Genomic DNA, 27816 nt, shown 5'->3' on the forward strand with positions numbered 1-27816 from the left:
CTATTTCTTCACTATAAATGTGTCTGTATATATATAAGACCCACCCCTTTCCGCCTGTGAAAAATAGAAGAAGCTGGTCATTGCCCTCTTTGGTGCACTAGGATCCTTTTTTTTCCTTTTATTCTTCTTTCCATCATCTTGTCCATCTCTACCTTTCTTCTTACTTTCTTTAGAAGAAGAGACAGCTGCAGCAACAACAACTTCCTTCCTTTGATCCTTTTTCGCAGGTTTCTGTAATTGGCAATTCAATGTGAGATACCAAATTATATTTTGTCGACAATTTCCATTTACAAGAATAAACTATGTGAAGAAACAAAATGACTTACCTTTTTCTCATCTCCACTTTCACTAGCATCAGATTCTTCCTCCCCAGAATCATCAGTCGGAGAACCTCCGTCGTCCTTGTCAATAACAAAGTCCTCATCCTGCATTTACAACTTCATCAATAGGGATAGCCAGAAGCTAATAGCTCAGATGTCAATATCTATAATGTGTTTATATATTTTTCCTATAACTACTACTAAAACCAATGTGTTTAGGGATCACTCGATGACCAAGTGAAAATTGTAATCAATGCATATTTCAAAAACAAAGAACCATGTGCATATTAAAGACCTAAATAAAGATGGGGAAAGAAAAAATACCTCCTCATCACTTTCATCCACACCAACTTCGTTCTTAATGCGTTCAAGATGTGGATCAACTGCATCATCATCATCATTTTGAAGAATCTCAGCCACACTATCTGTGATTCGTACATCTCCAAGGTTTATAATATTCAAACCCTTAGAATTACATGGTAAAAGAGCAGTTAATGAATTGCCAAAAGGACCGAAATTACTAACTCAATGGAAGAACCTATTAACCTAACATGATGAAGTCAAATTGTAACACCCTTTACCCGTATCCAAGGCTGGGCTAAGGTACGAGGCGTTACCAGACAAACATACAAACATTAAACTAAAATACGAGCCATAAAATTTTATTCACATTTCAAAGCATTCATTCTCTTACACATAGTCCCTTATTTGAGTCTACAGAGCCCAAAACATACTTTAGAAAGGGTTTGGGACTAAACCGAGAACTTACGAAAATCTTGGAAATTTCATGCTTTAAGGCTCCACACGCCCGTGTCCCAAAGTCGTGTTCCACACACGGCTGAGACACATGGTCGTGTCTCTGCCTGTGTGGAATATACCTAGGCTATTTTCCAAGCTTTGGTCAACCTTGATCTCTTACACACTTATACAAAATCAAAAGCATAAAACGCGGTATTCATTTAATGATTATACATCCTCAATTAAACCACAAACATAGCATTTGTATGTCATCATACATGTGTCCCTCATACTCATTTTACCTTGTTTATTATAGTACCACTTATACATTTATACCAAGATTATCATCTTACCAAATATCTTTAGCTTAATCATCAAGCATTCATATTTAAAGCTAGATCATATCTTTATAAAATACCACGATTCAGATATGCGAGAATAACATGTTTGCTGAAACATTTCAATTCAATTCCATACCCAACAAGCATTACATTGAGACTAGTCATATATATATATATACACACATGTCATGATACATAACATTCTCTTTTTGTTTTATTATAAACACATATCATTTATTTCATTATATCAATATTTCATATACCATAGTTTCCATGTATTCCACATATATTTATTTTCCTTCTCCTCCTCTCCATTCCACATCCTTAATGTATATAGCATTCTTGTAAGTACGATTTCACAATTTACTAATAAATGTTCACATCAAACTGTCCACACGAGTCATAGTCACTTAATTATTTATAATTCGAGCTACAGAGATCCAAATTAAGATCTGTAAATTTCCCCTGAAACTAAACTCACATATAGTTCCACCATAAAATTTTCATAAATTTTGGTTGAGCCAATTAGTACATTTTATTCATTAAAATTTTCCCTATTTCACTTTCTCTCGATTCGACCTCTCTTCACTAAAAATAATTATCTCACAAAGATGAACTCGGATAATGTTCTTGTTGATTTATCTTGAAAATAAACTCATTATGGATTTTCAAAATATAATTTTTAGCCTCTAATTATTTTTCTCCATATTTTTGTGATTTTACAAAGTTAGAACAGGGGATCACATAATCATTCTGAATCAGTCTCACGAAAACATAAATATCTCAAAATATAGAACTCCTTTGCTTTCTATGTTTCTTTTATATGAAAATAGACTTATTAAGCTTTAATTTTATATCTCATTCAGTCTCTGATTAAATTTATAATATTTTTGGTGATTTTTCAAAATCACATCACTGCTACTGTCCAAAACAGTTTTATTGCTAATTCACTCTTTCACACTTTCTTTGTATTAACCTCATTTTAACATACATATCACAAATCATTTTCACCACATTTCATACATCACAAGTATAGGCCCATGATCACAAGGTCACCATAAAATCATCCTCATGTATAACTTACTTGTTTATAACCTTACCACATCCCGGTCACTTAATGAACACATCATTCACATAACCAAGTTCCTGCACATATTCATCACAAAACTCACAAAGCAATACATAGAGAGTCTCCGTTGAACACTTGGATCAATCCTCGATACTTGGTGGTTTCTGTACATAGCTCCACCCATCATATAGTTCGTCTCTCTTGTACACATGGTGAACACTTAGTACCACCCATGTGACCTAGCGCTTTATCTCGTAGCTCTCTTGTCTACATGGTGTCCTTCACTTGGAACCACGCATGCGACCTAGCTACATATATCCCGTAGCTCTCTTGTCTACATGGTGTACACATAGTATCACCCATGCGACCTAGCTACATCATAATGTCTTGTAGCTCTCTTGTACACATGACGTGCACTCAAAGACTATACATGTGACCTAGCTACATACCATCTCAGATCATCCAATCTTTCCAAAGGTTCAACCGGATTTCTCTCTTTTCCAACAATTTCACCAATCAAGTAATTATCCAAAACATATTTCCAATATTTTTATAAAATATCATAATACAAGTAATAGTGATGTATTACTTACATATAAACTTACATCTCATTTAATATCAACGCAATAACATTAAATTACACATTGTCTTATTAAAATCATATGAACTTACAATTTCCCATAATATCCATAATCATAGAAATCACATTTATGTATGATAATTCAATGCACTTCATGTACCATAGACATATTTTTAAATCAATTCATAAACTTGGCACCATAATCATTTAATTTTGACATAATTCAATTAATTCACTAAATTTAACTTTCAAATATAAATTACAACATTATTGTTGTATTATTATCATACCAACTTACATACTTTCAACACCTCGGAGATCATAGTAAATATATCAATTTTACATTGAAACATGCATAAATTAATGCTTATTATACATATGAACTTATCTTGATATTAAAACGGCCATTTTACCAACTTTCCCAATTTTCGATTTTCTCTCGTTCTAGGTTCAAATCTCATTTTCCGGGATCTAAAACATCATATTTTACTTATTTAATTAATGTACTATTCAAAAGCAGTCCTTAACTCAAACTTTGGAAAAATTATAATTTTCCTCTAAACTTTGCATATTTACACTTTTGCCCCTAGGCTTGGGAATTAAACTTCAACCCTTATTCTTATGTTTTATGACATGTGATCACTTTTCCTTCTATGGAAACATCAAATTCTCACTCTAACATATACTTATGACTATTAGGTATTTTTACCGATTAAGCCCTTTTGCTCGTTTTCACTTAAAACCGAGTAGCACAAGTTGTCTAACATAATTTAAAACCTCATATCGTATCATGAAACACTAGAATACACAAATTTTACCTATGGGTATTTTTCCAAATATGAACCCTAGGTTGAATTATTGCTAGCATAAGCTAAATCAAGTTCTAGGGACTCCAAAGACGTAAGAACTTGAAAAACGGGGTTAGAACGGACTTACAATTGAGCTTGGGAAGCTTGAAAACCCTAGCCATGGAGTCTCCCTTGGTATACACGTCCATGGTGAAGAACATGAGAAAAATTGGCTTTTAATTTTGTATTTTAATTCATTTTACCCCTAAATGACCAAAATACCCTTACTACTAAACTTTCCAAAAATTCCATCCATGTCCAATTTTTGTCCATAACTTAGAAATTGGTCAAATTGCTATTTAAGACCTCCTAATTAATATTTCAAATCAATTTCATACTAAAAACTTCTAGAATGCAAGTTTTGCAACTTATTCAATTTAGTCCCTAACTTCGAATTAAGCACTTTATGCATAGAATTTCTTCACGAAATTTTCACACAATCATACAATCATATCATAGACCTCAAAATAATCATAAACTAATTATTTATATCTCAGATTTTGTGGTCCCGAAACCTCTGTTCCAACTAGACCCAATTTTGGGCTATTACACAAACAAATTGTGATATTCATTTCTCTAAATATTCTGAAATAAATGTTCTTACTTAGTTTTTAATCTTATAAGAAGATCAAAGTAATACATATTTGAGCCATCAGCAGTATGCCTCTCAAATTCAACATAGTCAATCGGCATTTTGATCGAAAGGAAAGATAATCAAACATGTCGGTTAAAATGGGTACTGTCATTTGCATCTAGAACAACAGATCAATCAAGAGGCAAAAGTATGAGGTGGTTGAACCGCCAAACAAACAGAGTGAGAAAAGTATGTTAAAGAGGTTGTAAATATATTTTGCCTCTCTTATACCAATGAACATTACTATTTTATATCAATGAAAGAATTGAACCTTTGGAAGGAAAAAAGACGTACAACACTACTATATTGAATTTTGAAATCATTAGCTTTGTCCTTGGAGTCGCAAGAATGATGATGAAGTTCAACACTATACCAACCCCTCGTATGAAGAGCATACTAAGTCATACATTTAAAGGAAGAAAACAAAATTATATAAACCAAAAGAAACAAACCAAAAATCAAATATACACAAATGAAACATTGGTTCTGATTAGGTGATTTTTCATCCCAATGTCAATGTGCTACCTTGGTGTGAGGATTGCAATTCCCTCATAAGTGACAATTGTGACAACCCGAATTAGGGCCTAATCGGAATAGTGGTTTCGTGACCACAAATCTGAGATAGAAATAATTGTTTTATAATTATTTTGGGATTTATGATATGATTTCATGATTGTGTGAAAATTTCGTGATGAAATTCTATGCCTAAAGTGCTTAAATTGAAAGTAGGGACTAAATCGAATAAGTTGCAAAATTTGCATCCCGGAAGTTTTTAGTATGAAATTGCTTTGGAATATTAAATTTTGTATTGTAATTCATTTTACCCCTAAATGAACAAAATACCCTTACTACTAAACTTTCCAAAAATTCCATCCATGTCCAATTTTTGTCCATAACTTAGAAATTGGTCAAATTGCTATTTAAGACCTCCTAATTAATATTTCAAATCAATTTCATACTAGAAACTTCTAGAATGCAAGTTCTGCAACTTATTCAATTTAGTCCCTAACTTCGAATTAAGCACTTTATGCATAGAATTTCTTCACGAAATTTTCACACAATCATGCAATCATATCATAGACCTCAAAATAATCATAAAATAATTATTTATATCTCAGATTTTGTGGTCCCAAACCTATGTTCCAACTAGACCCAATTTTGGGCTATTACAACTCTCCCCTTCGAGATTTTCGTCCACGAAAATCTTACGAGAGTGAGGTTTAGTATCTTTCTCATAATTTCCAGCATTACTAACTAATTGTTTTCAAGACGATACTTTCAAAAACACTCTGTCATCAATTTGAATCCCAAGATAACTCAGTAAACTCTGATATTTCTCTAACTCTGTCCTTCACTTGTCAACCATTCTCAGACTCTGGTCATATCTATAATTATTTAATCACTGAACTCTTTGATTCCACACTTAGGAACATAGTCAACATGATTCTCATGAATTTCCGTTATATACACCTCATTAGTAAGAGGGTGAGGTCGTACAGTCTCTAACTCGATTCTGACATATATCTATATGACACATTTTTTTCATTATCCACATATGTCATTATAATCATACTATCCACTTCAAACAATTTATTATTCATACCTGTCTTACATAAAATTTCCAATTATCTCATTTCAAACATGTGCACTCACTCATACATTCTATGAATTTTGAATAACTTTAATCATCACATTTACAAATTAATTTAGTCAAGCATGCAACAGCATATGAAGGCCAAACAAATATGAATAAATATATCACTATATAAACTTTCATCTCACATATTATCACATATACATATATCACGAATTCTTATTCATACCTTTCCGAGTTTAACACATCATAGCTACACTTTATTCAAATACTTCAATATCGCTATCAAATGGCCAGATGTAGCTCGGTTGGAGAATATTTCATTTTAAACAAAATAGTCCTTATTAGTGTCAGGAGACATCACACTATCACATATTTGTGGCATGTATAACTAAACTCTTACACTTGCTATGTTAGTCCGAGAATCGACTATACCTACTCTGATACCACTAAATGTAACACCTCTTACCCGTATCCAAGGCCGGGCTAAGGTACGAGGCGTTACCAGACAAACATACAAACATTAAACTAAAATACGAGCCATAAAATTTTATTCATATTTCAAAGCGTTCATTCTCTTACACATAGTCCCTTATTTGAGTCTATAGAGCCTAAAACATACTTTAGAAAGGGTTTGGGACTAAACCGAGAACTTACAAAAATCTTGGAAATTTCATGCTTTAAGGCTCCACACGCCCGTGTCCCAAAGTCGTGTTCCATACACTTTGAGACACATGGTCGTGTCTCTACCATGTGGAATATACCTAGGCTATTTTCCAAGCTTTGGTCAACCTTGATCTCTTACACACTTATACAAAATCAAAAGCATATAACATGGTATTCATTTAATGATTATACATACTCAATAAAACCACAAACATAGCATTTGTATGTCATCATACATGTGTCTCTCATACTCATTTTACCTTGTTTATTATAGTACCACTTATACATTTATACCAAGATTATCATCTTACCAAATATCCTCAGCTTAATCATTAAGCATTCATATTTAAAGCTAGATCATATCTTTATAAAATACCACGATTCAGATGCGCAGAATAACATGTTTGCCTGAAACATTTCAATTCAATTCTATACCCAACAAGCATTACATTGAGACTAGTCATATATATATATACATATATATATACATGTCATGATACATGACATTCTCTTTTTGTTTTCTTATAAACACATATCATTTATTTCATTATATCAATATTTCATATACCTTAGTTTCCATGTATTCCACATATATTTATTTTCCTCCTCCTCCTCTCCATTCCACATCCTTAATGTATATAGCATTCTTGTAAGTACGATTTCACAATTTACTAATAAATGTTCACATCAAACTGTCCACACGAGTCATAGTAACTTAATTATTTATAATTCGAGCTACAGAGCTCCAAACTAAGATCCGTAAATTTCCCCTGAAACTAGACTCACATATCGTTCCACCATAAAATTTTCATAATTTTTGGTTTAGCCAATTAGTACAGTTTATTCATTAAAATTTCTCCTGTTTCACTTTCTGAAAGTTCTGACCTCTCTTCACTAAAAAATAATTATCTCACAGTACAGAACTCGGATAATGTTCTTGTTGATTTATATTGAAAATACACTCATTATGGATTTTAAAAATATAATTTTTAGCCTCTAATTATTTTTCTCCATATTTTTGTGATTTTCCAAAGTCAGAATAGGGGATCACATAATCATTCTGAATCAGTCTCATGAAAACATAAATATCTCAAAATATAGAACTCTTTTGCTTTATATGTTTCTTTTATATGAAAATAGACTCATTAAAATTTAATTTGATATCTCATTCAGTCTCTTATTCAATTTAAACTATTTTTGGTGATTTTTCAAAATCACGTCACTGCTACTGTCCAAAACAGTTTTATTGCTAATTCACTCTTTCACACTTTCTTTGTATTAACCTCATTTTAACATACATATCACAAATCATTTTCACCACATTTCATACATCACAAGTATAGGCCCATGATCACAAGGTCACCATAAAATCATCCTCATGTATAACTTACTTGTTTATAACCTTACCACATCCTGGTCACTTAATGAACACATCATTCACATAACCAAGTTCTGCACATATTCATCACAAAACTCACAAAGCAATACATAGAGAGTCTCCGTTGAACACTTGGATCAATCCTCGATACTTGGTGGTTTCTGTACATAGCTCCACCCATCATATAGTTCGTCTCTCTTGTACACATGGTGAACACTTAGTACCACCCATGTGACCTAGCCGATTTATCTCGTAGCTCTCTTGTCTACATGGTGTCCTTCACTTGGAACCACGCATGCGACCTAGCTACATATATCCCGTAGCTCTCTTGTCTACATGGTGTACACATAGTATCACCCATGCGACCTAGCTACATCATAATGTCTTGTAGCTCTCTTGTACACATGACGTGCACTCAAAGACTATACATGTGACCTAGCTACATACCATCTCAGATCATCCAATCTTTCCAAAGGTTCAACCGGATTTCTATCTTTTCCAACAATTTCACCAATCAAGTAATTATCCACAAACATATTTCCAATATTTTTATAAAATATCATAATACAAGTAATAGTGATGTATTACTTACATATAAACTTACATCTCATTTAATATCAACGCAATAACATTAAATTACACATTGTCTTATTAAAAATCATATGAACTTACAATTTCCCATAATATCCATAATCATAGAAATCACATTTATGTATGATAATTCAATGCACTTCATGTACCATAGACATATTTTAAATCAATTCATAAACTTGGCACCATAATCATTTAATTTTGACATAATTCAATTAATTCACTAAATTTAACTTTCAAATATAAATTCTGACATTATTGTTGTATTATTATCATACCAACTTACATACTTTCAACACCTCGGAGATCATAGTAAATATATCAATTTTACATTGAAACATGCATAAATTAATGCTTATTATACATATGAACTTACCTTGATATTAAAACGGCCATTTTACCAACTTTCCCAATTTTCGATTTTCTCTCATTCTAGGTTCAAATCTCGTTTCCGGGATCTAAAACATCATATTTTACTTATTTAATTAATGTACTATTCAAAACAGTCCTTAACTCAAACTTTGGAAAAATTACAATTTTTCCCCTAAACTTTTGCATATTTACACTTTTGCCCCTAGGCTCGGGAATTAAACTTCATCCCTTATTCTTATGTTTTATGACATGATGATCACTTTTCCCTTCTATGGAAACATCAAATTCTCACTCTAACATATACTTATGACTATTAGGTATTTTTACCGATTAAGCCCTTTTGCTCGTTTTCACTTAAAACCGAGTAGCACAAGTTGTCTAACATAATTTAAAACCTCATATCGTATCATGAAACACCAGGATACACAAATTTTACCTATGGGTATTTTTCCAAATATGAACCCTAGGTTGAATTATTGCTAGCATAAGCTAAATCAAGTTACAGGGACTCCAAAAACGTAAAGAACTTGAAAAACGGGGTTGGAACGGACTTACAATTGAGCTTGGGAAGCTTGAAAACCCTATCCATGGAGTCTCCCTTGGTATACATGTCCATGGTGAAGAAGATGAGCAAAATTGGCTTTTAATTTTGTATTGTAATTCATTTTACCCCTAAATGAACAAAATACCCTTACTACTAAACTTTCCAAAAATTCCATCCATGTCCAATTTTTGTCCATAACTTAGAAATTGGTCAAATTGCTATTTAAGACCTCCTAATTAATATTTCAAATCAATTTCATACTAGAAACTTCTAGAATGCAAGTTCTGCAACTTATTCAATTTAGTCCCTAACTTCGAATTAAGCACTTTATGCATAGAATTTCTTCACGAAATTTTCACACAATCATGCAATCATATCATAGACCTCAAAATAATCATAAAATAATTATTTAATTTGATATCTCATTCAGTCTCTTATTCAATTTAAACTATTTTTGGTGATTTTTCAAAATCACGTCACTGCTACTGTCCAAAACAGTTTTATTGCTAATTCACTCTTTCACACTTTCTTTGTATTAACCTCATTTTAACATACATATCACAAATCATTTTCACCACATTTCATACATCACAAGTATAGGCCCATGATCACAAGGTCACCATAAAATCATCCTCATGTATAACTTACTTGTTTATAACCTTACCACATCCTGGTCACTTAATGAACACATCATTCACATAACCAAGTTCCGCACATATTCATCACAAAACTCACAAAGCAATACATAGAGAGTCTCCGTTGAACACTTGGATCAATCCTCGATACTTGGTGGTTTGGTACATAGCTCCACCCATCATATAGTTCGTCTCTCTTGTACACATGGTGAACACTTAGTACCACCCATGTGACCTAGCCATTTATCTCGTAGCTCTCTTGTCTACATGGTGTCCTTCACTTGGAACCACGCATGCGACCTAGCTACATATATCCCGTAGCTCTCTTGTCTACATGGTGTACACATAGTATCACCCATGCGACCTAGCTACATCATAATGTCTTGTAGCTCTCTTGTACACATGACGTGCACTCAAGACTATACATGTGACCTAGCTACATACCATCAGATCATCCAATCTTTCCAAAGGTTCAACCGGATTTCTATCTTTTCCAACAATTTCACCAATCAAGTAATTATCCACAAACATATTTCCAATATTTTTATAAAATATCATAATACAAGTAATAGTGATGTATTACTTACATATAAACTTACATCTCATTTAATATCAACGCAATAACATTAAATTACACATTGTCTTATTAAAATCATATGAACTTACAATTTCCCATAATATCCATAATCATAGAAATCACATTTATGTATGATAATTCAATGCACTTCATGTACCATAGACATATTTTAAATCAATTCATAAACTTGGCACCATAATCATTTAATTTTGACATAATTCAATTAATTCACTAAATTTAACTTTCAAATATAAATTACAACATTATTGTTGTATTATTATCATACCAACTTACATACTTTCAACACCTCGGAGATCATAGTAAATATATCAATTTTACATTGAAACATGCATAAATTAATGCTTATTATACATATGAACTTACCTTGATATTAAAACGGCCATTTTACCAATTTTCCCAATTTTCGATTTTCTCTCATTCTAGGTTCAAATCTCGTTTTCGGGATCTAAAACATCATATTTTACTTATTTAATTAATGTACTATTCAAAACAGTCCTTAACTCAAACTTTGGAAAAATTACAATTTTTCCCTAAACTTTGCATATTTACACTTTTGCCCCTAGGCTCTGGAATTAAACTTCATCCCTTATTCTTATGTTTTATGACATGATGATCACTTTTCCTTCTATGGAAACATCAAATTCTCACTCTAACATATACTTATGACTATTAGGTATTTTTACCGATTAAGCCCTTTGCTCGTTTTCACTTAAAACCGAGTAGCACAAGTTGTCTAACATAATTTAAAACCTCATATCGTATCATGAAACACCAGGATACACAAATTTTACCTATGGGTATTTTTCCAAATATGAACCCTAGGTTGAATTATTGCTAGCATAAGCTAAATCAAGTTCTGAGGACTCCAAAACGTAAAGAACTTGAAAAACGGGGTTGGAACGGACTTACAATTGAGCTTGGGAAGCTTGAAAACCCTATCCATGGAGTCTCCCTTGGTATACATGTCCATGGTGAAGAAGATGAGCAAAATTGGCTTTTAATTTTGTATTGTAATTCATTTTACCCTAAATGAACAAAATACCCTTACTACTAAACTTTCCAAAATTCCATCCATGTCCAATTTTGTCCATAACTTAGAAATTGGTCAAATTGCTATTTAAGACCTCCTAATTAATATTTCAAATCAATTTCATACTAGAAACTTCTAGAATGCAAGTTCTGCAACTTATTCAATTTAGTCCCTAACTTCGAATTAAGCACTTTATGCATAGAATTTCTTCACGAAATTTTCACACAATCATGCAATCATATCATAGACCTCAAAATAATCATAAAATAATTATTTATATCTCAGATTTTGTGGTCCCGAAACCTATGTTCCAACTAGACCCAATTTTGGGCTATTACAACTCTCCCCCCTTCAGAGATTTTCGTCCACGAAAATCTTACCGGAGTGAGGTTTAGTATCTTTCTCATAATTTCCAGCATTACTAACTAATTGTTTTCAAGACGATACTTTCAAAAACACTCTGTCATCAATTTGAATCCCAAGATAACTCAGTAAACTCTGATATTTCTCTAACTCTGTCCTTCACTTGTCAACCATTCTCAGACTCTGGTCATATCTATAATTATTTAATCACTGAACTCTTTGATTCCACACTTAGGAACATAGTCAACATGATTCTCATGAATTTCCGTTATATACACCTCATTAGTAAGAGGGTGAGGTCGCATGCAGATCTCTAACTCGATTCGACATATATCTATATGACACATTTTTTCATTATCCACATATGTCATTATAATCATACTATCCACTTCAAACAATTTATTATTCATACATCTTACATAAAATTTCCAATTATCTCATTTCAAACATGTGCACTCACTCATACATTCTATGAATTTTGAATAACTTTAATCATCACATTTACAAATTAATTTAGTCAAGCATGCAACAACATATGAAGGCCAAACAAATATGAATAAATATATCACTATATAAACTTTCATCTCACATATTATCACATATACATATATCACAATTCTTATTCATACCTTTCCGAGTTTAACACATCATAGCTACACTTTATTCAAATACTTCAATATCGCTATCAAATGGCCAGATGTAGCTCGGTTGGAGAATATTTCATTTTAAACAAAATAGTCCTTATTAGTGTCAGGAGACATCACACTATCACATATTTGTGGCATGTATAACTAAACTCTTACACTTGCTATGTTAGTCCGAGAATCGACTATACCTACTCTGATACCACTAAATGTAACACCTCTTACCCGTATCCAAGGCCGGGCTAAGGTACGAGGCGTTACCAGACAAACATACAAACATTAAACTAAAATACGAGCCATAAAATTTTATTCATATTTCAAAGCGTTCATTCTCTTACACATAGTCCCTTATTTGAGTCTATAGAGCCTAAAACATACTTTAGAAAGGGTTTGGGACTAAACCGAGAACTTACAAAAATCTTGGAAATTTCATGCTTTAAGGCTCCACACGCCCGTGTCCCAAAGTCGTGTTCCATACACGGCTGAGACACATGGTCGTGTCTCTACCTGTGTGGAATATACCTAGGCTATTTTCCAAGCTTTGGTCAACCTTGATCTCTTACACACTTATACAAAATCAAAAGCATATAACATGGTATTCATTTAATGATTATACATACTCAATAAAACCACAAACATAGCATTTGTATGTCATCATACATGTGTCTCTCATACTCATTTTACCTTGTTTATTATAGTACCACTTATACATTTATACCAAGATTATCATCTTACCAAATATCCTCAGCTTAATCATTAAGCATTCATATTTAAAGCTAGATCATATCTTTATAAAATACCACGATTCAGATGCGCAGAATAACATGTTTGCCTGAAACATTTCAATTCAATTCTATACCCAACAAGCATTACATTGAGACTAGTCATATATATATATACATATATATATACATGTCATGATACATGACATTCTCTTTTGTTTTCTTATAAACACATATCATTTATTTCATTATATCAATATTTCATATACCTTAGTTTCCATGTATTCCACATATATTTATTTTCCTCCTCCTCCTCTCCATTCCACATCCTTAATGTATATAGCATTCTTGTAAGTACGATTTCACAATTTACTAATAAATGTTCACATCAAACTGTCCACACGAGTCATAGTAACTTAATTATTTATAATTCGAGCTACAGAGCTCCAAACTAAGATCCGTAAATTTCCCTGAAACTAGACTCACATATCGTTCCACCATAAAATTTTCATAATTTTGGTTTAGCCAATTAGTACAGTTTATTCATTAAAATTTCTCCTGTTTCACTTTTCGAAAGTTCGACCTCTCTTCACTAAAAATAATTATCTCACAAGTCAGAACTCGGATAATGTTCTTGTTGATTTATATTGAAAATACACTCATTATGGATTTTAAAATATAATTTTAGCCTCTAATTATTTTTCTCCATATTTTGTGATTTTCCAAAGTCGAATAGGGATCACATAATCATTCTGAATCAGTCTCATGAAAACATAAATATCTCAAAATATAGAACTCTTTTGCTTTATATGTTTCTTTTATATGAAAATAGACTCATTAAAATTTAATTTGATATCTCATTCAGTCTCTTATTCAATTTAAACTATTTTTGGTGATTTTTCAAAATCACGTCACTGCTACTGTCCAAAACAGTTTTATTGCTAATTCACTCTTTCACACTTTCTTTGTATTAACCTCATTTTAACATACATATCACAAATCATTTTCACCACATTTCATACATCACAAGTATAGGCCCATGATCACAAGGTCACCATAAAATCATCCTCATGTATAACTTACTTGTTTATAACCTTACCACATCCTGGTCACTTAATGAACACATCATTCACATAACCAAGTTCCTGCACATATTCATCACAAAACTCACAAAGCAATACATAGAGAGTCTCCCGTTGAACACTTCGGATCAATCCTCGATACTTGGTGGTTTCGGTACATAGCTCCACCCATCATATAGTTCGTCTCTCTTGTACACATGGTGAACACTTAGTACCACCCATGTGACCTAGCCAGTTTATCTCGTAGCTCTCTTGTCTACATGGTGTCCTTCACTTGGAACCACGCATGCGACCTAGCTACATATATCCCGTAGCTCTCTTGTCTACATGGTGTACACATAGTATCACCCATGCGACCTAGCTACATCATAATGTCTTGTAGCTCTCTTGTACACATGACGTGCACTCAGCACTATACATGTGACCTAGCTACATACCATCTGTATCATCCAATCTTTCCAAAGGTTCAACCGGGATTTCTCTCTCTTTTCCAACAATTTCACCAATCAAGTAATTATCCAAAAACATATTTCCAATATTTTTATAAAATATCATAATACAAGTAATAGTGATGTATTACTTACATATAAACTTACATCTCATTTAATATCAACGCAATAACATTAAATTACACATTGTCTTATTAAAAATCATATGAACTTACAATTTCCCATAATATCCATAATCATAGAAATCACATTTATGTATGATAATTCAATGCACTTCATGTACCATAGACATATTTTTAAATCAATTCATAAACTTGGCACCATAATCATTTAATTTTGACATAATTCAATTAATTCACTAAATTTAACTTTCAAATATAAATTACAGCATTATTGTTGTATTATTATCATACCAACTTACATACTTTCAACACCTCGGAGATCATAGTAAATATATCAATTTTACATTGAAACATGCATAAATTAATGCTTATTATACATATGAACTTATCTTGATATTAAAACGGCCATTTTACCAACTTTCCCAATTTTCGATTTTTCTCTCGTTCTAGGTTCAAATCTCATTTTCCGGGATCTAAAACATCATATTTTACTTATTTAATTAATGTACTATTCAAAACAGTCCTTAACTCAAACTTTGGAAAAATTATAATTTTTCCTCTAAACTTTTGCATATTTACACTTTTGCCCCTAGGCTTGGGAATTAAACTTCAACCCTTATTCTTATGTTTTATGACATGTGATCACTTTTCCCTTCTATGGAAACATCAAATTCTCACTCTAACATATACTTATGACTATTAGGTATTTTTACCGATTAAGCCCTTTTGCTCGTTTTCACTTAAAACCGAGTAGCACAAGTTGTCTAACATAATTTAAAACCTCATATCGTATCATGAAACACTAGAATACACAAATTTTACCTATGGGTATTTTTCCAAATATGAACCCTAGGTTGAATTATTGCTAGCATAAGCTAAATCAAGTTACCGGGACTCCAAAGACGTAAAGAACTTGAAAAACGGGGTTAGAACGGACTTACAATTGAGCTTGGGAAGCTTGAAAACCCTAGCCATGGAGTCTCCCTTGGTATACACGTCCATGGTGAAGAACATGAGAAAATTGGCTTTTAATTTTGTATTTTAATTCATTTTACCCTAAATGACCAAAATACCCTTACTACTAAACTTTCCAAAATTCCATCCATGTCCAATTTTTGTCCATAACTTAGAAATTGGTCAAATTGCTATTTAAGACCTCCTAATTAATATTTCAAATCAATTTCATACTAAAACTTCTAGAATGCAAGTTTTGCAACTTATTCAATTTAGTCCCTAACTTCGAATTAAGCACTTTATGCATAGAATTTCTTCACGAAATTTTCACACAATCATACAATCATATCATAGACCTCAAAATAATCATAAACTAATTATTTATATCTCAGATTTTGTGGTCCCGAAACCTCTGTTCCAACTAGACCCAATTTTGGGCTATTACACAAACAAATTGTGATATTCATTTCTCTAAATATTCTGAAATAAATGTTCTTACTTAGTTTTTAATCTTATAAGAAGATCAAAGTAATACATATTTGAGCCATCAGCAGTATGCCTCTCAAATTCAACATAGTCAATCTGGCATTTTGATCAGAAAGGGAAAGATAATCAAACATGTCAGTTAAAATGGGTACCTGTCATTTGCATCTAGAACAACAGATCAATCAAGAGGCAAAAGTATGAGGCTGGTTGAACTGCCAAACAAACAGAGTACAGAAAAGTATGTTAAAGAGGTTGTAAATATATTTTGCCTCTCTTATACCAATGAACATTACTATTTTATATCAATGAAAGAATTGAACCTTTGGAAGGAAAAAAAGACGTACAACACTACTATATTGAATTTTGAAATCATTAGCCTGTCCTTGGAGTCGCAAGAATGACAGATGAAGTTCAACACTATACCAACCCCTGTATGAAGAGCATACTAAGTCATACATTTAAAGGAAGAAAACAAAATTATATAAACCAAAAGAAACAAACCAAAAATCAAATATACACAAATGAAACATTGGTTCTGATTAGGTGATTTTTCATCCCAATGTCAATGTGCTACCTTGGTGTGAGGATTGCAATTCCCTCATAAGTGACAATTGTGACAACCCGAATTAGGGCCTAATCGGAATAGTGGTTTCGTGACCACAAATCTGAGATAGAAATAATTGTTTTATAATTATTTTGGGATTTATGATATGATTTCATGATTGTGTGAAAATTTCGTGATGAAATTCTATGCCTAAAGTGCTTAAATTGAAAGTAGGGACTAAATCGAATAAGTTGCAAAATTTGCATCCCGGAAGTTTTTAGTATGAAATTGCTTTGGAATATTAATTAGGAGGTCTTAAATAGAAATTTGACCAATTTTAAGTTCATGGACAAAATTAGGACATGGAAGGAATTTTTGAAAGTTTAGTAAGGAGGGGCATTTTGGTCATTTGGATATTAAATGAAATAAAATGGGAAAAATAACACAAAATTGATCATCCTCCTCCTTAGTTGCTGCCAAATTCTCCCTCTCTCCATAGCTAGGGTTTCTTCAACTTTCAAGCTCCATAGTAAGTGATTCCAAGCCCGCTTTTAATGTTCTTTACGTTTTGGAATCCCTAAGCTCGATTAAGCTTATGCTAATAATAATTTAACCTAGGGATCATATTAGGAAAAATACCCATAGGTGAAATTTGTGTATTTTGATGTTTTATGATAGAATATGAGGTTTTAAATTATGTTAAATAACTTGTGCTACTCGGTTTTAGTGAAAACGAGTAAAGCAAGATAATCAGTAAAAATACCTATTGTTCATAACTATATGTTAGAGTCGAATTTGATGTTGTCGAGAAGAGAAAAATGTTCAGCATATCATAAAACGTAAGAATAAGGGCTGAAATTAAATTCACGAGCCTAGGGGCAAAATTGTAATTTTGTAAAGTTAGGGGCAAAATGTAATTTTTCCATGATGTGATTTTTGGATTGAAATAAATAGTATGAGTATTAAATGAGCTAAATGTGTTATTATAGATCAAGAAAGGCGTGGAATTGACCTCGAGCTGGGAAGGAAAAAGTTTTGGACTAAATTGCAAAATTTCCACATTTTGCACCAAGGTAAGTTTGTATGTAAATATTACAATAATTTCATGTACATTCTTATATTTCAGCCTATTATATAAATATACTAGCTGATGTTAAAATATAAATCGACTATTGGAAGAATGGAAATAGACACGAGAGAGAGATCCGGTTGAACATGAGAGATCGAATAAAATAGAGGGCGTAGCTAGGTCACATGTATGATGCTGAGTGCATATCATGTGTACAAGAAAGCTACGAGACACCATGTAGTAGCTAGGTCACATGTGTGATACGGGATGTATCCCATGTAGACAAGAGAGCTACGTGAAAGATAAATGTAGCTGGGTCGCATGCGTGATTCCAAGTGACGGACCCCATGTAGACAAGAGAGCTACGAGACAAATCGGCTAGGTCGCATGAGTGGTACTAAGTGTTCACCATGTGTACAAGAGAGCCGAACTAAATGAAGTATGATGGTGGGGCTGTGTGCTGAAACCATTAAATATCGAGGATTGATCCGAATTGTTCAACGGGATGGTTTTGTGTTGACATTGTGGTTTGGACCTACACTTATGGTGAATGAAATGTGGTGAAAATGATTTGTGGTATATACATATATAAGATAAAATAAGGTTAGCATAAAGAATGTGTGAAAGAGTGAAATTAGCATTAAAACTGTTTTGGATGGTAGCAGTGACGTGATTTTAAAAAATTACAAAAAATAGGAGGAATATAATTAGAGGTTGAATGAGATATGAAATTAAATTGGAATGAGTCTACTTTCATATAAAAGAAACAGAGCAAGCAAAGGAATTTTATATTTTGAGATATTTACAATTCTACATGACTTGCTTAGGATGAATATGTGATCCCCTGTTCCAACTTTGAAAAATCATTAAAAATTGTACAAAGCAAATTAAGAAATATAGTTTACATGCATAAATTCATTATTGAGACTAGTTTTAAATGAAACAGACTTCAGGGTTGTTTGAATTGTGTACTGAGAGAAATTCATTTCGTAGTGAACAGAGGTCAGATCAGTCGAGCTGTGTAACAGGGAAACTTTAACTAATAAACTGTACTAATCGGCTAAACCAAAATTATAGAAAAAATTTAGAAAGAAGCTTTATGAGTCTAGATTCAGGAAATTTTACGGATTTGAATTTCGAGTTTTGTAACTCGAGTTATGATTTATTTAGTGAATACGACGCAGCAGAGACAGCTTAATCAAAGTGGAATGAATAGTGAAGTTAAAGTAGATATACCTGTGAATTGTTGAGTAAACATATTAGATTCTTTAATTATTATTTACATACTTACTTACTAAGCTATAAGCTTACTTTGTTTTCTCTCTTTTGTCTTATAGTGTCCCCGACTTGCTCGGGAGTTAAGGATCGTGAAGATCTACCGCACTATCAATACTTTAGGGTATTTGAACTAAACGTTTTGAATTATGGCATGTATAGTAGGCTTAATTATTTTGTTACGTGTCATAACCGCCTAGGTTTAAAATATATTGGTTACAAGATTTCGACCACTACTTACAAGCCATTAAAGTTGGCTAATATTGTTCAAGACATATGTTATACGATGCACTATCAAATTGGATGACATATTTCGCCTCTTGATTATGTTTAATGGTATGTGTTATGTTTCAGAATACCTTGTACCTGCTTCGGCATGACGATAACGGGTAAGGGTGTTACATTTAGTGGTATCGAGCCATGGTTTAGTCGGTTCTCGGACTAATAAAGTGTGTGTAAAAGTCTAGTTATACATGCCATAAAATATTGTGATAGTGTGGTGACTCCTGATTATTCTAAACTATGTTTTGTTTTAATATAGTAATGGATCCCGAAGGAACTGCGGTGATGATCTTTAGTAATGCGCCGCTCCCGCACAAGGGACCGCGCCTATGGAAAGTAGACCTGAGACATTGAAACAAGGAGATGACGCCGGATGCCTTTCTCCAAATGATGAACAATTGGTATCTTGAATTTATTCGAGCAAATCCAAATGCTCAACCTCTTCCACCCCTCCTATACCTCGACGATTTCTCAGTTGCTCAAGGCATAGATTTGGTAAGAATGAACAAGCCTCCGGTTGACAAGATTCAAAACAAGGGGTCAAGAGTTTAGAGCAAAGGTCGATGATGATCCCGAGAAAGCGGAATTCGGCTTGAAAATTCTACCGTGTATTTGATGAGCTCTCATGTACACCGAGGAATGCTTAAAGTGTGCTGTATCACTTTTGAGAGATTCGGCCTATCACTGGTGGAAGACTTTGGTAGCAGTGGTGCCAAAAGAAAAAGTTACTTGGGATTTCTTCCAGGAAGAATTTAGAAAGAAATACATAAGTCAGCGATTTATTGATCAAAATCGGATGGAGTTCCTTGAATTGAAGCAGGGAAAAATGTCTGTAGTAGAGTATGAACGCGAATTTGTAAGACTCAGCAAATATGCCCAGGAATGTGTGTCCACCGAGGCCATTATGTGTAGAAGATTTGAAGATGGGCTGAATGGGGACATTAAAGTGCTTGTAGGAATTTTGGAGTTGAAAGAATTTGTAGTATTGGTTGATCGAGCTCTTAAAGCCGAAGAATTGAACAAAGAAAGAAGAAAAGCTGCTATTGAGGCTCGAGATGTCAGAAAAAGACAGATAAGCAAGCCATTTCAATCTCAATCAAAGAGGTCCAAAGAGACAAACCCTTGAATGACAGTTTCAATTGGGGATTCACACGAGATCGTGGTAGAGCATATTCGGGTCTAAAGCTCAAGCTACTTCAGTGGCAAGTGTGGGTAATGTGCGACCTAGAAAGCCCGAGTGTCAGCAATGTGGCAGGCAACATTATGGTGAGTGTTGGGGAACCGAGCGAGCTTGTTTCAGGTGCGGTTCTCGCGAGCATTTTATTAGAGATTGTCCGGAGAAAGTTAAAGAAGAAAGATTTCAGAGTGCTAGACAGAATACTACCGTTAGTAGAGGTAGACCACCGAGAAATACTGGAGGTGGGACTAGTAGTAAAACTGCGATGAAAGATTCAACGGCAAGATCAGAAGCTAGAGCACCTGCTAGAGCTTATGCTATACGTGCCCGAGAAGATGCATCATCTCCCGATGTCATTACTGGTACATTTTCTCTCTATGATACTATTGTTATTGCATTGATTGATCCCGGGTCCACTCATTCCTATATTTGCATGAATTTAGTATCCAATAAAAGTTTCTGTTGAGTTTCTTGAGTTTACGATGAAAGTGTCGAATCCCTTAGGCCAATATGTGCTAGTTGACAAGGTTTGCAAGAATTGCCCATTAATGATTCAAGGTCACTGTTTTTCCGCCAACTTGATCTTGTTACCATTTGGTGAGTTTGACGTTATCTTGGGAATGGACCGTTAACATTGTATGATGCTAAGGTAGATTGTAAACAAAAGACACTAGAGTTGAAATGTGAAAATGGAGAAATTCGTGGGTTGAAACAGACGAATCAAATAAATTGCCTATGGTGATTTTGCACATGTCCGCACGTAAATACATGAGAAAAGGTGTGAAGCTTATCCGCTTATGTAATGAATATTGAGTTGCCTCAACTGAAATTTGAATCGATCGATAGTCCGTGAGTTTCGGATGTATTTCGGAGGAATTGCCAGGTTGCCTCCGAACGAGAGATAGATTTTGCCATTGATTTGTTACTGGCATCGCACCGATCTCGATTGCTCCATATAGAATGGCTCCATGAATTAAAAGAATTGAAGGCTCGATTCAGGGAGTTAATGACAAAGGGATTTGTGAGACCGAGTTTCTCTCTGGGGGTGCTCTGTATTATCCGTAGAAGAAGAAGGATGGTTCAATGAGACTTTGCATTGATTACCGTCAACTTAATAAGGTGACTATAAAGAACAAGTACCCATTGCCGAGGATTGATGATTTATTCGATCAGTAAAAGGGGGCCACAGTGTTTTCAAAGATTGATTTGAGGTCTGGTTACTACCAGCTAAGAGTTAAGGAGTCAGATGTGCCGAAAACCGCCTTTAGGACAAGGTATGGACATTATGAGTTTCTTGTGATGCCTTTCGGCTTAACAAATGCTCCAGCTATATTTATGGACTTAATGAATCGGATCTTCCGGCCATATTTGGATAAGTTTGTAGTAGTGTTTATAGATGACATTTTAATTTATTCTCGGGATGAGTCTGAACATGCCGAACACTTGAGAACCATATTGCAGATCTTGAGAGAAAAGAAATTGTTTGCCAAGTTTAGTAAAAGTGAGTTCTAGCTTCGTGAAGTCGGATTTTTGGGGCATGTAGTCTCAGGTGATGGTATTCGGGTGGATCCAAGCAAGATTTCTGCGATCGTTGATTGGAAACCGCCCAAGAATGTATCCGAGGTTAGAAGCTTTTAGGCTTAGCCGGTATTATAGACGTTTTGTTGAAGGATTTTGATGATTGCCTCTCCTATGACTAAGTTGTTGCAAAAGAATGTTAAGTTTGAATGGACCGATAAATGCCGCAGAGTTTTGAAAAGTTGAAAGCACGATTGATCAAGCACCAATTTTAGTACAATGCCAAGAGCCAGAAAGGAGTTCGTAATTTATAGTGATGCATCATTGATGTGCCTTGGATGTGTGTTGATGCAAGAGGGTAAAGTGGTAGCTTATGCTTCGAGACAGTTAAAACCGCATGAGAAGAACTATCCTACACATGATTTGGATTTGGCGACATTATTTGTACGGTGAAAAATGCCGAATTTTACCGATCACAAAAGTTTGAAGTACTTGATGAATCAAAAGGATCCGAATCATGACAATGAAGATGGCTTGAATTATTAAAGGATTATGATCTAGTGATTGGTTATCATCCGGGAAAAGCAAATGTAGTTGCTGACGCCTTGAGCAGAAAATTTCTTTTTACTTTGAGAGCCATGAATACGGGGTTAGCATTGTCTGATGATGGGTCAATCTTAGCAGAGATGAGAGCCAAACCGTTATTTCTCCAGTTGATTTATGATGCTCAAAAGAATGATAGTGAGTTGCGGACCAAGAGAACTCAATGCGAATCAAGTTATGACTCAGATTTTTGAGTTGGACCAGACGACTGTTTGATGTTTCGAGACAGGATATGTGTGTAAAAACGATAAATTGATTCGAAAATATTACATGAGGCACACAATGGTCATTTATCGTTCACCCCGGTAGCACAAAAATGTATAATGATTTAAAGAAGTCATATTGGTGGCGGTATGAAAAGGACATTTCTAAATTTGTAACCAAGTGTTTGATCATCAACAAGTAAAAGTTGAACATCAAGTGCCTTCAGGATTACTTCAACCAAGAATGGTGCCCGAGTGGAAATGGGACAAGATTACCATGGATTTTGTAACGGTTTGCCTTTAACTCCTAAAAAGAAGGATCTTTGTTTGGGTAGTGGTTGATAGATTAACAAAGTCAGCCCACTTTATACCAAAGACGCACCGATTACTCACTTGATAAATTAGCGAATTATATATTCTGAAATTGTGAAGTTGCACGGAGTACCTATGTCTATAATATCGATAGAGATCCAAGATTTACCTCGAGATTTTGGAAAAGTTACAAGAAGCTTTGGGTACAAAATTGAACTTTAGTACCGCGTTTCATCCACAAACAGATGGTCAAACGGAAAGAGTAATCCAGGTACTCGAAGATATGCTTAGATGCTGTGTTTTAGAATTTGGAGGTAGTTGGGAGAAATATCTATCTTTGATTGAGTTTGCCTACAATAACATTTATAAATCAAGTATACAAATGGCACCGTATGAAGCCTTGTATGGTCGTAAGTGTCGGACTCCTTTATATTGGACCGAGCTTAGTGAGAAACAGATTCACGGAGTTGATCTAATTAAAGAAACCGAAGAGAAAATAAAAGTAATTCGGGATTGCTTGAAAGCTGCTTCAGATCGACAAAAGTCATATGTAGATATTGAATTTCAGGTGGGTGATAAAGTATTCTTGAAGGTGTCACCATGGAAAAAGATTCTGAGATTTAGCCGAAAAGGCAAGTTGAGTTCGCGTTTTATTGGGCCGTCTGAGATTCTTGAGAGAATTGGACCGATGGCATATCGGTTGGCCTTACCGCAGAGAGTTAGAAAGAATTCATAACGTGTTTCATGTATCAATGTTGCGGCATTATCGTTCGATCCTTCACATGTGATTTCCCAATGAAATTGAGATTCGATCGGATATGACCTATGAGGAGGAACCAATAAAGATTTTGGCTCGAGAAGTTAAACAGTTAAGAAATAAAAGTATAGCCTTAGTGAAAGTATTGTGGCACAGACATGGGATAGAAGAGGCTACGTGGGAACCCGAGGAAGCTATGAGGAAACAAGTACCCAAACCTTTTCTTGGTAAGATTTTCGGGACGAAAATCTCTAAAGGGGGAGAATTGTGACAACCCAATTAGGGCCTAATCGGAATAGTGGTTTCGTGACCACAAATATGAGATAGAAATAATTGTTTTATAATTATTTTGGGGTTTATGATATGATTGCATGATTGTGTGAAAATTTCGTGATGAAATTCTATGCCTAAAGTGCTTAAATTGAAAGTAGGGACTAAATCGAATAAGTTGCAAAATTTGCATCCCGGAAGTTTTTAGTATGAAATTGCTTTGGAATATTAATTAGGAGGTCTTAAATAGCAATTTGACCAATTTTAATTTCATGGACAAAATTAGGACATGGAAGGAATTTTTGAAAGTTTAGTAAGGAGGGGCATTTTGCTCATTTGGATATTAAATGAAATAAAATGGGAAAAATAACACAAAATTGATCATCATCCTCCTTAGTTGCTGCGAATTCTCCTCTCTCCATAGCTAGGGTTTCTTCAACTTTCAAGCTCCATAGTAAGTGATTCCAAGCCCGCTTTTAATGTTCTTTACGTTTTTGGAATCCCTAAGCTCGATTAAGCTTATGCTAATAATAATTTAACCTAGGGATCATATTTGGAAAAATACCCATAGGTGAAATTTGTGTATTTTGATGTTTTATGATAGAATATGAGGTTTTAAATTATGTTAAATAACTTGTGCTACTCGGTTTTAAGTGAAAAGCAGTAAAACCAAGCATAATCGGTAAAAATACCTATTGTTCATAACTATATGTTAGAGTGAGAATTTGATGTTGTCGAGAAGAGAAAAATGCTCAGCATATCATAAAATATAAGAATAAGGGCTGAAATTAAATTCCGAGCCTAGGGCAAAATTGTAATTTTGTAAAAGTTAGGGGCAAAATGTAATTTTTCCATGATGTGATTTTGGATTGAAATAAATAGTATGAGTATTAAATGAGCTAAATGTGTTATTATAGATCAAGAACGGCGTGGAATTGACCTCGAACGGGGGAAGGAAAAAGTTTTGGACTAAATTGCAAAATTTCCACATTTTGCACCAAGGTAAGTTTGTATGTAAATATTACAATAATTTCATGTACATTCTTATATTTCAGCCTATTATATAAATATACTAGCTGATGTTAAAATATAAATCGACTATTGGAAGAATGGAAATAGACATAGAGAGAGAGATCCCGGTTGAACATTCGGAGAGATCGAATAAAATAGAGAGAGCGTAGCTAGGTCACATGTATGATGCTGAGTGCATATCATGTGTACAAGAAAGCTACGAGACACCATGTAGTAGCTAGGTCACATGTGTGATACGGGATGTATCCCATGTAGACAAGAGAGCTACGTGAAAGATAAATGTAGCTGGGTCGCATGCGTGATTCCAAGTGACGGACCCCATGTAGACAAGAGAGCTACGAGACAAATCGGCTAGGTCGCATGAGTGGTACTAAGTGTTCACCATGTGTACAAGAGAGCCGAACTAAATGAAGTATGATGGTGGGGCTGTGTGCTGAAACCATTAAATATCGAGGATTGATCCGAATTGTTCAACGGGATGGTTTTGTGTTGACATTGTGGTTTGGACCTACACTTATGGTGAATGAAATGTGGTGAAAATGATTTGTGGTATATACATATATAAGATAAAATAAGGTTAGCATAAAGAATGTGTGAAAGAGTGAAATTAGCATTAAAACTGTTTTGGATGGTAGCAGTGACGTGATTTTGAAAAATCACCAAAAATAGGAGGAATATAATTAGAGGTTGAATGATATATGAAATTAAAGTGTAATGAGTCTACTTTCATATAAAAGAAACAGAGCAAGCAAATGAATTTTATATTTTGAGATCTTTACAATTGTATGTGACTTGCTCAGGATGAATATGTGATCCCCTGTTCCAACTTTGAAAAATCATTAAAAATTGTACAAAGCAAATTAAGAAATATAGTTTACATGCCTAAATTCCTTATTGAGACTAGTTTTAAATGAAATAGACTTCAGGGTTGTTTGAATTGTGTACTGAGAGAAATTCATTTCGTAGTGAACAGAGGTCAGATCAGTCGAGCTGTGTAACAGGGGAAACTTTAACTAATAAACTGTACTAATTGGCTGAACCAAAAATTATAGAAAAAAATTTAGCAAGAAGCTTTATGAGTCTAGATTCAGGGAAATTTTACGGATTTGAATTTCGAGTTTTGTAACTCGAGTTATGATTTATTTAGTGAATACGACGCAGCAGAGACAGCTTAATCAAAGTGGAATGAATAGTGAAGTTAAAGTAGATATACCTGTGAATTGTTGAGTAAACATATTAGATTCTTTAATTATTATTTACATACTTACTTACTAAGCTATAAGCTTACTTTGTTTTCTCTCTTTTGTCTTATAGTGTCCTCCAGCTTGCTCAGGAGTTAAGGATCGTGAAGATCTACCCACACTATCAATACTTTAGGGTATTTGAACTAAACGTTTTGAATTATGGCATGTATAGTAGGCTTAATTATTTTGTTATGTGTCATAACTGCCTAGGTTTAAAATATATTGGTTACAGTACTCGACCAGCTACTTCGTACAAGCCATTAAAGTTGGCTAATATTGTTCAAGACATATGTTATACTATGCACTATCAAATTGGATGACATATTTCTGTCTCGGTTATGTTTAATGGTATGTGTTATGTTCTGTAATACCTTGTACCCTGTTCCGGCGACGGTAACGGGTAAGGGGTGTCACAACAATAGCTTCCTCAACTCCAATACCAACATTAGCCACTGACATGATTTTTTCACAGAAAACCTAGAAGGTAATGGTACATAGCATCACCAAAGTAATCATTAGTTGTAAATTCACATTTTCCTAATAAAGAAGTGACAACAGACTTACCTGAGGAGGAGGACGATTTTCATCACCAAAAAATTGGGTGTTGGCATTGGGTATGTGGAAACTTATCTCCATAAGAACAGAATATGTGACGAACTTTTACCTGGAAGAGAAGATGAAGAACAGAAGAAGGAAAAGGAATAAAGAACGGAAGAAGGAGAAGGAGCCTTACCTGGATAAAGGAGGAACCAGAAAAGCTCATTGACCAA

At 33.9% G+C, this 27816-nt stretch overlaps 1 protein-coding gene across 1 annotated transcript; it reads right to left on the minus strand.

Moving 5' to 3' along the window:
• Positions 1 to 27682, minus strand: LOC108459016 (FACT complex subunit SSRP1-like). Its single transcript, XM_053026779.1, has 5 exons — positions 27611 to 27682; positions 27464 to 27523; positions 645 to 785; positions 327 to 425; positions 1 to 231 (listed from the first exon to the last, which is right to left on the minus strand). The coding sequence occupies exons 1-5, from the start codon at positions 27680 to 27682 to the stop codon at positions 1 to 3; spliced, it is 603 nt and encodes a 200-aa protein (XP_052882739.1).
• Positions 27683 to 27816: the final 134 nt, after the last annotated feature.

This window comes from Gossypium arboreum, chromosome 4 (assembly GCF_025698485.1).
Source record: "Gossypium arboreum isolate Shixiya-1 chromosome 4, ASM2569848v2, whole genome shotgun sequence".
Taxonomy (NCBI): Eukaryota; Viridiplantae; Streptophyta; class Magnoliopsida; order Malvales; family Malvaceae; genus Gossypium; species Gossypium arboreum.

Bases quoted from the DNA above. Each gene is read 5' to 3' on its own strand.
- LOC108459016 (XM_053026779.1), bottom strand. From the start codon at position 27,682: ATGGAGATAAGTTTCCACATACCCAATGCCAACACCCAATTTTTTGGT. The intron at 27,524-27,610 runs GTAAGTCTGTTG...ATTACCTTCTAG, and splicing joins AAAATCGTCCTCCTCCTCAG to GTTTTCTGTGAAAAAATCAT. The intron at 786-27,463 runs GTTGTGACACCC...TGTAATTCTAAG, and splicing joins TTGGAGTTGAGGAAGCTATT to GGTTTGAATATTATAAACCT.